This window comes from Gopherus flavomarginatus, chromosome 4, assembly GCF_025201925.1.
Source record: "Gopherus flavomarginatus isolate rGopFla2 chromosome 4, rGopFla2.mat.asm, whole genome shotgun sequence".
Lineage (NCBI taxonomy): Eukaryota > Metazoa > Chordata > Testudines > Testudinidae > Gopherus > Gopherus flavomarginatus.
In genome coordinates, this window is record NC_066620.1 from 73,093,085 (window position 1) to 73,108,880 (window position 15,796).

General features: G+C 42.0%; 1 protein-coding gene across 1 annotated transcript in view; it reads left to right on the forward strand.

Annotated features, from left to right (window-relative positions):
• The first annotated feature begins 290 nt into the window (after positions 1 to 290).
• Positions 291 to 15,796, forward strand: part of AHCTF1 (AT-hook containing transcription factor 1) — a 78,149-nt gene continuing 62,643 nt past the window's right edge. The window contains exons 1-2 of the mRNA XM_050950360.1: positions 291 to 556; positions 15,408 to 15,534. Coding sequence (XP_050806317.1) covers positions 15,414 to 15,534 — 121 coding nt within the window. The 5' untranslated portion in view covers positions 291 to 556; positions 15,408 to 15,413. The remainder of the gene's footprint in view (positions 557 to 15,407; positions 15,535 to 15,796) is intronic.

The following is a 15,796-nucleotide window of genomic DNA, read 5'->3' on the forward strand; positions in this document are numbered from 1 at the left end:
CCCAGGCACTGAATCCTTGCGCTAGTGAGTGAGGCTCTACGAGTGAAAAGAAAAGGAAAGAAATTCTCAAATACTCTTCAGGGGTGGCCAAAGAACAGCCCTTCCGGACTGAACGATGAGCAAAGGTGCACTTTGTAGTCCTAAAGAGACCACAGTTCCCGGCTTGCAATGCTCCGTGAACGTCAGGACCCCGCAATGCAACGGATGGAGTGGTGCATGCTGGTATTTGTAGTTCTGCGCCCGTTGCGCTCTGCCCCCTCCCCCCCGGGCCGCTTGAGCCTAGGGACAGGTTGCGAATTTGAAAATTCCCGCGGTGGCGGCGGCAGCTCTCGCGAGATCTGACCCCCCCACCCCACCTTCCCTTCCCGGTGGTGAGCGGGTGTGCGTGGGGGGGCCGGGTTGCTGCGCAGACACTGAGTGCGGCGGAGCTGGGCAGGCCTGGGAGAGGCAGGCGCCCGCCTTAACCGCTGTGGGGAGATGCCGTCGCCGTGACCGGCACCGGGGAGAAGAGACGCGCCGGGCAGGAGGCAGACGGCGGTGACACCCGCCCCAGCAGGTACCTGCGGGAGGTTCCGCTGCAGCCCGCCCGGCTAGGCCGGCTCCGGCTCCCCGCCCGGGCACGGCGGGGGGGTGCCCGGGGGGCGCCGGGCTCAGGAGGCAGGGAGCGGCCCGGCGCAGCCTCTGCGGGCCCGGCAGGCGAGGGGGCGGGGGAGCCGGCTCCTTATGTAAGTGACCCCGGGCCGCGCAGCCGCCGCAAATGGTGGTGCCTGGTGCCTGAGCGAGGGGCTGCAGCCTGTTCCCCGTGCAGCCCAACCCTGGGTGAGGCGGGAGGGTCGCTCGCTGCCGCCCCGCCGGCGCTTAGGCCTGGGCAGAGCACATGGAGGCGCTGGTGGGTGTGTGGGGATCGCAGCAGCCCGAGCGGCCAAACGAGCTGTGCTGCTCCCTGGCAGTGATACTGCCTCGTCCCTAGCCCGTCCCCCTCCCCCGTCAGACAGTTTCTGGGGGAGGGGGGGCATTTGGACAGGAGACGTGCTAGGTTTTAGGGAGGGGGGAAGGGAAGGTTTGCACGTAAAAGCGGGTCCGTGTTTGATAGTTTACCGAAGTGTAGTGCGTTTTTGTGAGGGTCCCGTGCGTTTGACTTTTGTAGCCATGTGGCTACAGAGTCGGTGCAACTTTCTATTGCCTGCTGCTGAGTGCGTGGTTGTTGTTGTTTTTTTTTTTAAGTACTATATGTATCGGTTGGTAGGGCACAAAGTTGCTGATTATAATGATAGTAAACAGTTCAGAATTTCATTTCTGGTTTTCATAAACCTTAGACATACCACGATAAGCTCAAAACTTCCATCGCTGGGAACAAATATTTTCAACCTTTGTTGTCTGATAATTTTCCTAATATCGACAGCCGGAAGGTGGTGTAAAAATGGGGCTCTGCAGCAGGGACTAGAATCAGAATTCAGTTAAGGCTGGGTGCCTGATGGGGCGAGAATGGGATAGTTTAAGGGGTATGCTCTTAGACTAGACAAGACTAGATTCCCTATCAGTCTTGCCTAATAGTTGTTGCATGTGGGCAGCATTACAGCTTCCTGCCTCCTGGCGTGGCTGGGGATACATCCCCACTCTTTTCCTCCATTATTTCTATTTGCTTTTGTTTGTCCTGGAATCATTTTTGTACTGCCATACAGTGAAGTTTAGATTAATCACTTCCATACTGAGTATCAGGATTGAAACTGACCAGAATCTTATTCAGTCAATCCGTATGCTGGGTGTAGAACTGTAATAGGTATAGTCTTGTTAAAAATGACTGTCAAGTATGCTTCTGCTGAAGGACCAGTGTTTTATAACCACTTACTGTAATAGTTTAAGATTCATTGTGTGATGTAGACAAAAACCTGATGTAAACTTTTTGTGGCTCCCCCTCACCACAAAAAATAAGCCTATACTATAGCATGGTTATTGCCATACACTTTTTTGGTGCAGTAGTGTTTCTGAACATATGTTTGAAAATTACTTAAACCTTGCATCAAACTTTGTGTGCCATGACTAATAACTCTTAATGCTTAGGTGGGAGATTGAGCTTATTGACTGCGGCTAATGCAGAAGCTCAGTGGGCTTTGACTCCTGCTGCTGCACATAGAATTCCTGAGGCAGCAGAGTGAAACTACAAAAATCATGGCTCATCACCCCTGGCTCTCAGTAAGCATTGGGTAACAGCAATAGTGAAATAGGCCTGATTCTTGTATTTTGCCACAGACAAGCTCTCTCTTGCCAGTGGCTTCATTACAGTGATGGTTAGTTTCTAGGTTAAATATCAAAGTTCTCATTCAAAGCTTCATGGATCCCGCACGGGGGGGCTTGTTTCTGAGTACAGGTAGGGATGAGCTTACCAACTGCTACCACCAATAAATCACAAACTTATTTATTCCTTTTATGGGAAGATGTGACAGAGTTGCTGGCTCATTGAACATGAGCACCATTGTGCTTAAAGTTCCCTCTCTTCCTAACATTCTTCCAGGATTCATCAAATACTTCTGAGTTTAAAAAGAAAAATAGTTTTGTAACAGTTTTCTTTACCTAATATAAACTGTGGAGGATGGTGTTTTCCAAAGTGAACTCGCTATCTTCTCTCATTTCCCTTTCTGCAGACTCTTCCCATTTCCCCCCACTATGTACTAGACTTTTACACATACTTTTTACTGTTAGTCAGTAAATCAGATCATCTTAACCCCTCCCCCGTGCTTGTTGTGTAATAACTGTTGCCTCCCTAACTATGAAGTATTAGGTCCCCATCTCCCTGGATCAGAGTCAAGTGGGAGTTGCAATGCCTCAAATTGTTTTAACAAATTTCTTGTGTGGCTGATTGAAATGTTGACTGGCTCCAGAAAAAGTAATGTTCAACCTTTCTCATCCAGTGTGATAGTTGCTGTAATGTTGAGACTTTGGGTAAATGAAGGATAGTATCTTGGATTACGTCTTTTCTCCCCTACCTCTACTCAGTCCTCCTTGCAAAAGAGCATATTGAGGATTCCCCTTACAACCTCGTCTGAGCCCTTCTTTGATTTACTCTGCAGTAGGCAAATAGGACTACTTTTCTGTGAACCAGTCTTATGAGTACTCCTTTCAGTTGAAACTGATGGCATCTTTTTTCCCAGAACTCTGGCTTTGCTGGGTCTGTGGCATGTTGACTTTCTCCAAAATAGCCCATGATATTCCTAGAACTGTATTCCCTAGTATAAGGGAAAAATTATTGAAGTGTGAGCTGCCAAAGTTAATGCTTTGGAACAGGAGAGAGCTGGAAGTTAAAGGTTTGGCTTATTCATGTAGCACTTCAGACTCCCCCTGCTGGCTGCCTGATTTTTAGTAGCCAGGAACATACTTCTGTCATGCTTACGGGGCTAGCTATACCTCTACCTACTCTCTGATCAAGGCCGGCTCCAGGGTTTTTGCTGCCCCAAGCAGGGGGAAAAAAAGAGCCACAATCAGCTCTATCACCGCAGCTTCAGTGTTTGGCAATTCAGCGGCGGGTCCTACTTGCTGGGCTGGTGCCTGGAGCCAGCCCTGTCTCTGATGTATCTGAGTGCCCTCCCTTGAGTATCAGTTTTCATGTACACCTCTACCTCGATATAACGCTGTCCTTGGGAGCCAAAAAAATCTTTGCTGCTTTTACAGATCCAGACTAACACGGCTACCCCTCTGATACTTAAAAAAATCTTACTGCGTTATAGGTGAAACCGTGTTATATTGAACTTGCTTTGATCCACCGGAGTGCACAACAGCCCCCGCCCCAGCACTGCTTTACTGTGTTATATTGGGTGGTGTTATATTGAGGTAGCGGTGTATTTACCTCTCCTGGGTTGGAATTCTGCAGTTTTCCCACTTGGCCTGGGGCTACAGTACACTGTGTATAGACCATGTGTACCCAGCAGGTCCGACTGGGTTTGAGTGCTTCTGGTTCTTCCTTTTGGGAGTCTGAAACCAGGATGAGTGTAGTGACCAGATAGCCTACTTAAACCAAAGTACTGTTGAATCTTAATGGTAGGAACAAATCATAAGAGAAAAAGGATTTTTAAAACAGTCTACATGCACATCTTACCTAAAGTCCCCTGTAATGTTGGGCCAGGCAGTTCTAACTTCACATACTTCAGAGTGTTCCTGTCTCAATCTGAACAGCTCCCCAACAACTGATTCTCCCTAGAGAGTGTCATTTTTATCCAGCTAGTTTTTTGATCTGATCGGTTGCTAGTTGTTGGCCCTGCTTGTCCATACTAATTTGGTGAGTTCAGCGGGTGGTGGAGTCAGGGAAGCAGTGACTTTCCCTTTGTACTATAACAACCCTCAAGTATTTGCTGAAGGTGTCTTAACCTGAGCCATTCTTTTGCTTTCCGCTTGTTTCCCAGCAGCCCTGCTGATTTACTCAGTATACTCATACATTAATGTCTCAATAACAAGGCCAATATACAGAATTCATAAATAATTACAGAGCAGATCCATGTTCCTCACAATTACGGTTAGGCCATATCTATGCTGGCAAAACTTACAAAATTTCCTTCTTCGCTGGAGGAAGCCCTAGCATAGACAAGGCTCTGGTAGCTTCTAGCAATTATATGTATCACCATTGTGTTAAAAGTGGGGCCAACCACTGGAGCCCTGTCTTCTTCACAATGCTCATCAGTTCAGCTGAACTGATGTTGGAATCAGTGGTAATTACTTTTAAATGTCTCTGCTATAGACAAAGCCACAGTGTCACAGAATAAACTCTCTCCTAGAGAAGAACTCAGGGTTTTTGCTCTCTATATAGTACCTCCCCAAAATCCACAGCCTTTTTAATTTTGATTTTCAACCTGGCTCTGCAAAGTTTAGGGATTTCCTTGTGAGCTTGCTGTTAGCATTTCCAAATAGGTAATAGCAAAGACAAGTCCCATGTTTGGAAAGAAATGGAGCCATATTTGGAATGTCATTAAAAGCATTCACTTGAGCAGAGTTCCATCAGATGATGGCCATTTGACTCTGAGAGCCCTTAACTGTGTCCCCTGCTGGAAAATTCTTTTTATGTATTTACCATTTATTTTTGGCCTCTGTTAGTGACTCTTCCATTGTAGGAGAAGCTAGCTTGTTGATTAGGATCTTTTTGAGGTTGCCAAATGGACGTAAAAAATAGTCCTTGGTCTTTAGGTGCTTCGTCTGGTTTCGTGATGAAATGGATCTCACTAATAAGGATAATCTTTCATTTGATGTCCTCAGATACCTTCCTATATTCTGTGCACTTCATTACACTTTGCTTTTTTTAATATGTACTTTCAAAATCACTCATGTACCAGTGGTTTTAAATGTAAAGGGACTCTGCCAACTTGATTCTTTTGAAATTGTCTACTTAAAACAGTACATTTTGGAATTTAAAAATATCCTTTTAAAAACAAAACAGTCTTAAGGGTTGTTCTTCTCCTCTACTGATGTTTTAGGAGGCTCATTTGGATATCTTAAGAGCAACACTAAACTGGCTCTGGTCTGGCCCTCTACCCCCTCTCCATCCTCTCTGTACATTCATTCATCTGGTTACTGCATCTTCAGCTTCAGCTTTGCTGTTACTTGTCATTGGTGAATACCTTCAAGCGGAATTGGCAAAAGAACATAATAATAAACTCTTCCAGAGTAGTTCATGATAGGAAGTGCAGCTAATCAACAAAACAGTAAAACTGACTGCATGTATAGCTGTCAAATGGCAAAAGTAAACATATTTTTCTTGAATTTTTCATTTCAGAATTTTAGATGTTACAGTAAGCGGTAGCAGCATTTTCCAGTGGAAATGAGCCTGTGTTGAACAGTGACCCTTTAACCTTTGCATGTGGGTGGATTAACTTAAATTGGAGGTTCAGATTCATGGTGTGTACACCACATGGCAGATTCTCTTGTCCCCTTCCCCTCCCCTTTGTAATCTACAACAATTGCCTTAATGGAAAAAATAGGAATGGATTTAATATATTTGTATGTCTTACATGTTGAATGTTTGGGCTTTTTCGAAAAAAGTTAATCACTGTCTACTACTTATGTGTGTCTTCCCCTCCCATCTGTTCTGTCCTTCTCCTCCTGTGCTTCCCTGCTGCATGGTCCCCTTTTTCCTGTTGCTTGGCTGCTTGCTTCAACTACTCCCTTGGATGTACTCCCTGGCTGGCTTATTCCTCCTCTACCCATTCTTCTCCCACTAGTAGCTTCAGTATCTTTGGGCAACTCCTATTTCTCTTTTTCTTCTAATGTAGCAGTGGTCTGTAGGCTGGTTGCTCCTTTCCAGATGCATTTACAGGCCTCCAGGCTCTTTTGCAATGAAAAACCTAGACTGGGAATGGGTGGTGCATTAGCACCACGCGACTTGCCAGCTTTCCACAGACCACAGCTTGTGAACCATCGATTTTAAGACAAGCCTTTACAATTTATTTTAGTCCTTTAATTAGTTGTAAAGGGCATTGATTTAAATCAACAATTTACATTTTTTATCTTCAAGTATCTTAAAGAGAAATTTTGCCTCTTCACCTGGTAGAAGAGACAAAAAACTATCTGATGTATTAAAAGTATAGTCAACCTATTACTGAGCTAATATTTCCATTTGGTGTCTTATTCAAACAATGACTTGTCTTAAATTGCTGTTCATTGGTCTTCTTTTTTTTCTATAATAAAGGTATCTGTTGTATTTCTGACTTACTAGACATTCTTCTTCAAAGCATTTTAGGTTTATTGTTAAAATTAAACTAAGCAAAGCCATTAATACGAGCGTGTTAAAACTTTAAAAAAGCCTTTTTCCTTATGGGGTTTTTATAGCAAATTAAAATATATAAACTCCCCCCCCCCCCAAACCCATAACTCACTGCCAGTACTATCTTATCCCGTTAGAAACTCTAACGGTCTCTGTTGTGATTCTGTGTCTTTTATGCTGGCACAGAAAACAATAGATCCAGAATTTTCAGACTGGCTGACTGCAGCATCCTTGCCATCCGCAGCATTCTTTTCAAAATGTTGCCTTGTTCTTGGTACCAGGCTCTGCATCTGTTATATTTTTTGCCTTTGGTATATGCTGCTTTTTTGATGCTGGCAATAAAGACACAGACTTCTTTAAACATCTTTCAAATAGGGTGTCTGTGTGATGTAAGGCAGGTCCCCCAGTCCATCCTGCAGCATCCCTTTCCCCCTGCCCTCTAAAGCTAGGTTACTGCTTGTACATAACTTAATTGTAAATAGTAGTTGTGTTCCTTCTAATGGTATGGCTGTTTCCACACACTGTCTGTGTTATGCTCATACAAAGCACACGGAATCTTTATAGAGGACGGTAAATACGCAGCATTTATTGAAAATACAAGGGTTAGCATATGCTTTTTAGTCACACACACACACACACACGCCCACGCACACCCACATGGGGGGGAGGGATAACTCAGTGGTTTGAGCATTGGCCTGCTAAACCCAGGGTTGTGAGTTCAATCCCTGAGGAGGCCATTTGGGGATTGGTCCTGCTTTGAGCAGGGGGTTGGACTAGATGATCTCCTGAGGTCCCTTCCAACCCTGATAATCTATGAATCTATAGTCCTGCATTGATACTTATAGTTACCAGTCCAGAGTCTGGATCAATCTAATGGCCAGCCAGATTGGTCGCAGCGGGGAGCAGGGTTCTATTGGTCACGATCCAATGCTCCTGGAGTATGGCAAGATGAACCCAAAGTCTCATGGCCAAGCACCCTGTTCGTATAGGTGTTTTTTTTTTTTTTTTTTGTTGAAGTCTATGGATTTTGCTCCATCAGTTTGTGACCAGTTACTTCTTAATTGGTGTAAACATTCCAGTACACCTCCGAAAGGGTCATCCTGTCCTTTGTTCTGGTTTAATCAATTGTCCTTAGGGGTGCCAGCCTTCACCTCAGGGTCGTCAATCTGCCATTCGTTATGGATTTGCATTGATGATTCTTTGATGTCCTTTAAGTCTCTTTACTCCTTCTTCATTGACTCTGGCTATAACAATGGCCTTTCCACCTTATCTTTTCCTGGTGCATACATTCCTCATTCAAACAAGCAGACTGAGAATACAAACAGTAGTATTTTATATTGAGCAAAAAGGCATTGCAAATTAATCCTTGCTAAGTTTTACAATCAATAACCAAGACAATTTACATTGAGACTCAGGCCTTCAGTGTTTCCGTAATCTACTTAGCACAGACACAATAGAGAATCTGTCTCTTACTAACTAAATCTTAAAACAAAGAGTTAAAGAGCGCCCAATTTGTAATGCATATGGGAAAACAGACTCTCATAGTCCCAGAGGGTCATTTCTTTCTGCTATTCAAAAAGAGTGGCTAGCAGGATGAAATCAAATCATACATTAATTCTTATAATACTATATAAAATCCTGCTCCTACATCTGTCTTCCAAGGTAGTTATTATAAATGGCATCTCAACTGTCTATAATCTGTCTCCCAGCATGCACTGATTATGTAAGAGCTTTATTTGCACTACAACATTTAGGTTGCAACCAGTGTTATAAGTAAGGCTTAGATTTTGTCAGGGATATTTTTAGTAAAAATCACTGACCAGTCACGGGCGATAAGCAAAAGTTAACGGAAGCCCATGACCGGTCTGTGATTTTTACTAAAACACGTCACAGAGGTCTCTGGAAATCAGTTTCCGTGACTTCCATGACCTCTGTGACATAATTGTAGCCTTAGTTATAAGCCCCTATAATGTCTTAACACACCAGTGTCCACACATAAGGTTCTAAATGATGCACAGGTGCTCTTACCACCACTGTGATTATACTTGTTCAGAGTAAATGCCAAGTACAGTTGCCAAAGTTCTCAAACCCGTGGCCTAAAATTAGGTTTCTAAATCTGCATATCAGAGATGTTGTGTGTTTGCACCACCTAACAGAGTGAATAGCAGAAGACTAACAAAAATGTCTATGTAACAGTCATAAATTTTATTGGTTAAATCTAGATCACCATAGCATTTACACTAATTTACCAGTTAATGACAAATTGTGAACAGTAGGTGCTGGTGAATTGATGTTGAAAACAACTTAGTTGCCAGGATGTATGATTCTGAAAAAGGCTTTGTTTCATCCACACTGAAAAAGGCTTTGTTTCATCCATCGCTTCACTAGGGGGATAAGTCGACCTAAGTTATGTTACCACACCTGCGTGAATAACGTAGCTGGATTAGACATAGCTTAGTTTGACTTACCCCTGTGTCTTCATGGCGCTGAGTCAACGGGAGACGCTCTCCAGTAGACTTCCCTTACTCTTCTCGGAGAGCTGGAGTACTGGGGTTGGCCGGAGAACGCTCTGCCATTGATTTAGCACGTCTCCACTAGACATGCTAAATTGATCCCTGCTGCATTGATTACAGCAATGTTGATCTAGCCGTAATGGAGATCCGCCCTAACACCTAAATGGTTATCTGCACCAGTTTCAGCAGGACCTGTGGTCACAGATCCACAGATCCAATGCTCTCAAACAGCTCTGGAACAGTCCCTGTGATGACCACCCTTAAGATGTCTCACTCTCACTGGGATAGGTGCCTTGGCTTCACTGCCTCCTGGGACTAAATCTTGGAGCCTTTGGCTCCACTTCTTCTTGCCATGAACTCCCTGTGGAATCTCCCACCTGGATTGGACCCCGGAGGGAGATTTATGCACCCAAAGGGAGCAATGCACTGCCAGTTTCCTTAATCTGGAGTGACTCTCAGCCAGTGTTGTAAAAGCAGAAGGGTTTATTAGATGTCTGGAACACAGCGTAGAAGGTCCTTGGTTATGGCAGAAAACAGAAGATTACAGAATAGTCCGTCTGCATCAGTTCAGAGCCCAGAGCTCTGTGATCCCTTCCGAGTTCCGGTCCAGAAACTGCTTCTCCCATCCAACAGCCCACACTTAACACCCCCCCCCGGACCCCTCCTGAGTCCTTTTGTTCTTGTTCCAGGGCAAACATCAGTCACCTGGCCCTCCTCAATAGCCCTTTGTTCTGCAGCTGGTCAAACCTGGCTGGTTTCCTGCAGAGCGGGAGCCCTTCGTTGTCATTAATTGCCAGGTGCCAAAATCCGGGCAATTGTCCATGGAGAGTCCCAGAAGATATGGCCCCCGGGTCCAGACAGCCAGGCATCAGTCACACCTGGATCTCTGCAAAGAATAAACATCCTCCCCCCGCCCCCATTTAACCATGCGGCACATAAAGGAAACTGAGGCACATACAATATTCATCCAAAATATGAAAAATTCCTATTCCATCACACCTGTTCCTGACTATTACTGCCACCATCAGGTCCGTTCATAGTGTAGGCAGAGTTTATCTCTCTTGGCTGGATCCTTGGGCCAGGCGTACACTACTGACCTATATCAGTATAACTGATATGGGTCTGTTATACGTCGTTCAGGTGTGTGAAAAATCCAACCCCCTGAATGATGTAGTTATACTGATAATTCCCTGGCATAGACCACACTGTCACCAAGAGCTTCTCCTGTTGACATAGTTACTTCGTCTTGAGGAGACGGATTGATTACACTGACGGGAGAAGCTCTCTTGTCAGCGTAGGAACAACTTTACTAAAGCATTACAGCAGCTCAGCTGTAGCACCATGTGCGAAGGCAAACCGTTGAGCAAGTGCAGGATGTTGAACTATATGTGGTCTGTCTGTCTTAATATCTTGTAACAACCTTTTAAAAAATTCAATTTCATACTGTCAAGAACTTTTTAAACTCATCTATGCACAAAAAATAAAAATAAATTCTTTTTAATTAGCACGCCTGGTTTTCATAAATCAGCAGCTTTATTCTTTTATATACCTGGACTGTCACTCATTCTTTTCTACCTGGCTGTATATAGTTCTGTCATGTGAGCATCCAGGATATTAATGCCTTTAAGTTCTCCCACAAAACTTTGTCCAGTATTTATTTTATAGTACCTGAGCGTGCTAAACTCTAGTCAGAAGACATTAAAAAAGACATGGTCCCTGCGTGAAAAAGTCTGCAGTCTAAACTTTAGATGTGACATGAGGAATGAAGTTGACAAGCAATAGGGAGCAGAAGGACAAAGATTACACCAATACAGTAATCTAATTATGCAGTAGTTCATGTTCATTTTGGTGGTTCAAATCAATTTCTTTCAGATTAACCTTAGTGACCAGTAGTAACTACTTCATAATATATAAGGATATTTAAAAGGACATGGGTCATAACTGGCCCAAGAACAACAAGAGTACTTTCATTAAATTTAAATTTCTATTGAGACTTGTGTGCTTTCTTTCACGAATGATACTCTCAATTTACTCTTGTTAATCTCAGAAATCTGAAAATTCAAGTACTGACCCTGCCTTGACCTCCTCCTTCCAAGTCATAGATTATACAGCCAGAAAAGAATACTGTGATAATCTAGTCTGATCTCCTGTATTCTAATATGTGCCATAGGACTTCCCTGAATTAATTGTAGTTTGAACTAGAACATATATATTTTAGAATGCCCTTTCTTGATTTAAAATTTTCCAATGATAGAGAATCCATCACAGCACTTCTTAAATAGTTCAGATGATTAATTTTCCTCACTGCTTTAAAAAAAAAAAAAATCTAGTCTGAATTTGTCTAGCTTCAATTTCCAACCATTGGATCTTGTTATACCTTGCCTGCTAAATTGAAGAGCCCTCTATTACCAAATTTCTGTTCTTCATGTAGGTTTTTAAAGACTGTGATCAAGTAACCCCTTAACCTTCTCTTAGCAAGGGTAAATAGATTCAGTTTTTGGAGTCTTTCACTATAAGGCATGTTTTCAATCCTTTCATCAATTCCATGGCTGTTCTCTGAACCCTCTCCAATTTATCAACATCATTCTTGTATTGTGGATACCAGAACGAGACATAGTACACCTCTACCCTGATATAACGCGACCCAATATAACACGGGTTCGCATATAGCGCGGTAACACCGGGGCTCTGGCAGCGCTTTAAAGGGCCCCGGGGCTCCCCGCCTCCGGAGACCCGGGCTCTTTAAATCACTGCTGGAGGCCTGCCGCCGCTGCCCCAATATAATGGGGTTTCACCTGTAACGCAGTAGGGATTTTTGGCTCCCGAGGACCATGTTATATTGGGATAGAGGTGTATTACGGTAGTGGTTGCTCCAGTACCAATTACAAAGGTAATATAATCTCCCTCCCTCTAACTAACTATTGTTCTGTTATACTTTCAAGGATCACATTAGCCCTTTTGGCCACAGTATCACACTTAGAGCTCATGACTCCCAAGCCCTTTTCAGAGTCACTGATTCTCAGGATAGAGCCCCCAACCTGTAAGTACAGCCTGCATTATTTATTTCTAGAAGTATGACTCTACATTTGGCCATATTAAAACACATATTGTTTATTTACATCCAGCTTACTGAGTGACCTAGATTGCTGTATATCAGTGGTTTGTCCTATTCTTTTTGTTACCACTCCCCCAATCTTTGTGTCATTTGTAAACTTGATCTGTAATGATGTTGTTTTCTTTCAGGTCATTGCTAAAAATGTTCAATACTATAGGGCTGAGAACCGATACCTGGGGGACCCTACTAGGACACACTTGATGATTCCCTGTTCACAGTTGCGTTTTCAGACCTATCAGTTAGCTAGTTTTTATTCTGTTTAATGTGTGCTGTGTTGATTTTGTATTATTCTAATCAAAATTTAATGCAGTATCAGAAGTGTTAAGTGTATTACATTCACAATATTACCATTATCACCCAAACTCATAATCTCACAAAAAGTCAGGTTAGTTTGCCAGGATCTATTTCCCATAAACCTATCTTGATTGACATTACTTATATTCCTCTGATTTAATTTTTTAACTGAGTCCCATCTCAGCATTTTGTCTAGGTTCAATGTCAGGCTGACAGACCTGTAATTATCTTTTTTTAAATTTTGGCCCAACATTAGCTTTCTTCCAGTCCTCTGAAACTTCTCCGATGTTCCAAGACTTGTTGAAGATCAACACTAATTGTCCAGAGAGCACCTGAGCCAGATCTTTTAAAACTCTTGCATGAAAGTTATCTGGACCTGCTGATTTAGAGCTAGACATTTTTAGCAGCTGTTGCTAAACATCCTGCTTAGTTACTGTTGAGATGGTATATTATCATTATGTCATATAACTACATCTGACTTTTTCCAAAATACAGAACAGAAATATTTATTGAAGACTTTTGCCTTTTTTGCATTATAGTTGACAACTCTACTGTTTCCATCTAGTAATGGAGCTGTACCATTATTAAGATTCCTTTTGTTCCTGGTATAAATTAAAAATTCCTTCTTATTGTCCTTAACTCTGCTGGCTGTAGATTTTTTTGTCCCCTTTGGCTTAAGTTTTCTTCAATTCCTAGCCTCTGATTTATAATCATTGCTATCAACTTCCATTTGTGGTGCTTTTATTTTTTTATGTCTGCTTTCACTTTCTCTCTAAGCTAGGTCGGCTTTTTAACCAGGATAGCAGTCTTTCTTGATCATGGAATTGTGGGGTTTGGGGCATCTAGTAAACTATTCTTAAATAGTTCCACATTGACATTCACATTTTTCTACTAACTGATTTGATTCAAAATGGTTTCCAGCTTTGTGAAATTGGCCCTTTTAAAGTTCCCATGCATCTCTGTGTGTGTGTGTGTATATTTATTTACTACTGGTTTGAATTTTATTCCCTTTGCACATAAATGTAATCAAGCCATAATCACTTGTGAACTATCAATAGTTTTTAATTCTATATCAATTCCTCTTTAGGTGGGTCAGGTGAGGTCTAATACAGAATTCCCCTGTGTTGGATGCAATACTTTTTCGGTTAAGGAACTGTCATTGATTGATTTTTAGAAATTCTGAGGATGTTTTAGTACTGGCAGGATGAGACCTCCTGCATATGTCACTCAGATTGAAGTCCCCATGATAACACAGCTTTTATTCCTGCGGAGTCAAACTCTGACTTCTTGTATCAAAACATTAAAGGTTTTTCCTCCAAAAAGAGTTTCTTGCTGGAAATAGAGACACTTATCTCTGTACATGTGACTATGTGCTCTTCTTGAAACTGATGGTTTTCCTATGCAAAAGATAAAGCCATCCTCTGAAATTTGATAAGATAAGTCTTCCTGGGAATGTGAAGTATTATTTGAGTCCCAGAGTACCACACTAAAAATATTCTATCTGGAGTGTCAGAATACTGTGAGAGGAGTCAAAAGGAAGAGATCCTGGAAAGCTGTGGTCCTAAAACATCAAGCTCTTTACTAGAAAGATCCCAAAGGAGGAGTATTTTTTGTAGATTTTGTTATCCTAACGGTTTGTATCCAACTGTGTTTCTTTTCTATTAGATCCATTCTGAAATTTATTGTATTATTTCCTCAAATGATTTTAGTGATAAGGAGGTATCTCCAAGAATAGATTTATAATAGAACCACAGATTTGTCATTGGAAAAAAAAATCTCTACACAATATCTTACCTATTCACCTGGTTGATAATCTATTGTTGGGTCTGTGTGTGTGATCTGTTCTATGAAAAACTCTTGATATCTACTCCCAAGGCAATGGAATTTCAGAAAGACTTGATGAGCTAACTGTCAAAGTCCATGAACTGAGCAGACTGTTGGAGGCCCTTATTTTTTGTGCTCTAACATGAAGAGTAATCGTTGCCAAAATAAACTATAAAATTAAGGGCGAGGGAACGAAAAATCCAGATGCTTAATGATGAATTGAAAGATCTTGTAAAAAATATTGTTTTGACTAGCGATTTACTATTATACTAACGAGTAAGTGGGTAGACTTAAGTTCTTCCTCATTTACTTACCTGCCATAACCTGGCATTAGTACTGTTGCCCTTCAGGTTACTGATGACCTTACAGGCATCTAAAGAGCAAGAAATTCAGCACACTGCTCTGTGGGGTCACTGGTTGGCCTTATTATTCCTGCCTGAATGTACAAGAGTGAGTAGCTGAGAAAGTGGAACGTGCACTGAGCAGCTGATGTAAGTGTAAAAGTAGTCATCAGTGTGAGTGAGGGGACAGAGGAGGAATTCACTTTAAAAATAAAATAAAATAAAACTTTAGACAAATCTTTCTGATCTTTTTTTCATCATGAGATGAATATTCCAATTCTTTGGGAGAAGAAAATTGGTTTGAAAGTCAATCTGTTTCTCCTATCTGTACCCAAAGGTGGTGGTTTAAATTAGTTGCCAGAATTTACAAAGTGGGCCATTTAAGTTGCTACGATATACTTGTACATAGGTATTTAGGAGGAAGTTATAGTGATAAATATTTTGATACTATTGGATATGATGGAAAGAACTACGGATAATTTTGGAGTGTTATATTGATTGACAAACTCTCTTATAAAATGCCAGATTTGTTAGGTGCTGACTAAGTACACTTATTTAATGTAGTCCTTTATTTACAGTGAAGTATGCGAGACCTAACAGCGCAGGTAACAAGCAGTCTGCTGCAATTTCCAGAAGTAACTGTTCAAGCACTTGGAGAAGATGAGATAACACTAGAATCTGTACTTCATGGGAAGTTTGCTGGAGGTAATCATCTCCCTCTGAAACTTGGTATTGTGTTGGAATTATTAATTACTTGTGATTGTGGGTTATCTAAGTACACACAGTAGTGATACATTTTACTTATGATATGTGTTGGCTCCATTAAGATGCATCAGATGAGTTTACCAATAGCTTTATGAAGCCAGGAGGCAGAGTTTTCCCAAAACGCAGCTGCTTTTAAGCTGTTACCTGTAATTCAGTAACCTGCTTGGTCCTAGCTCTGTGTAGAGCCCATTGTTCTTAGATT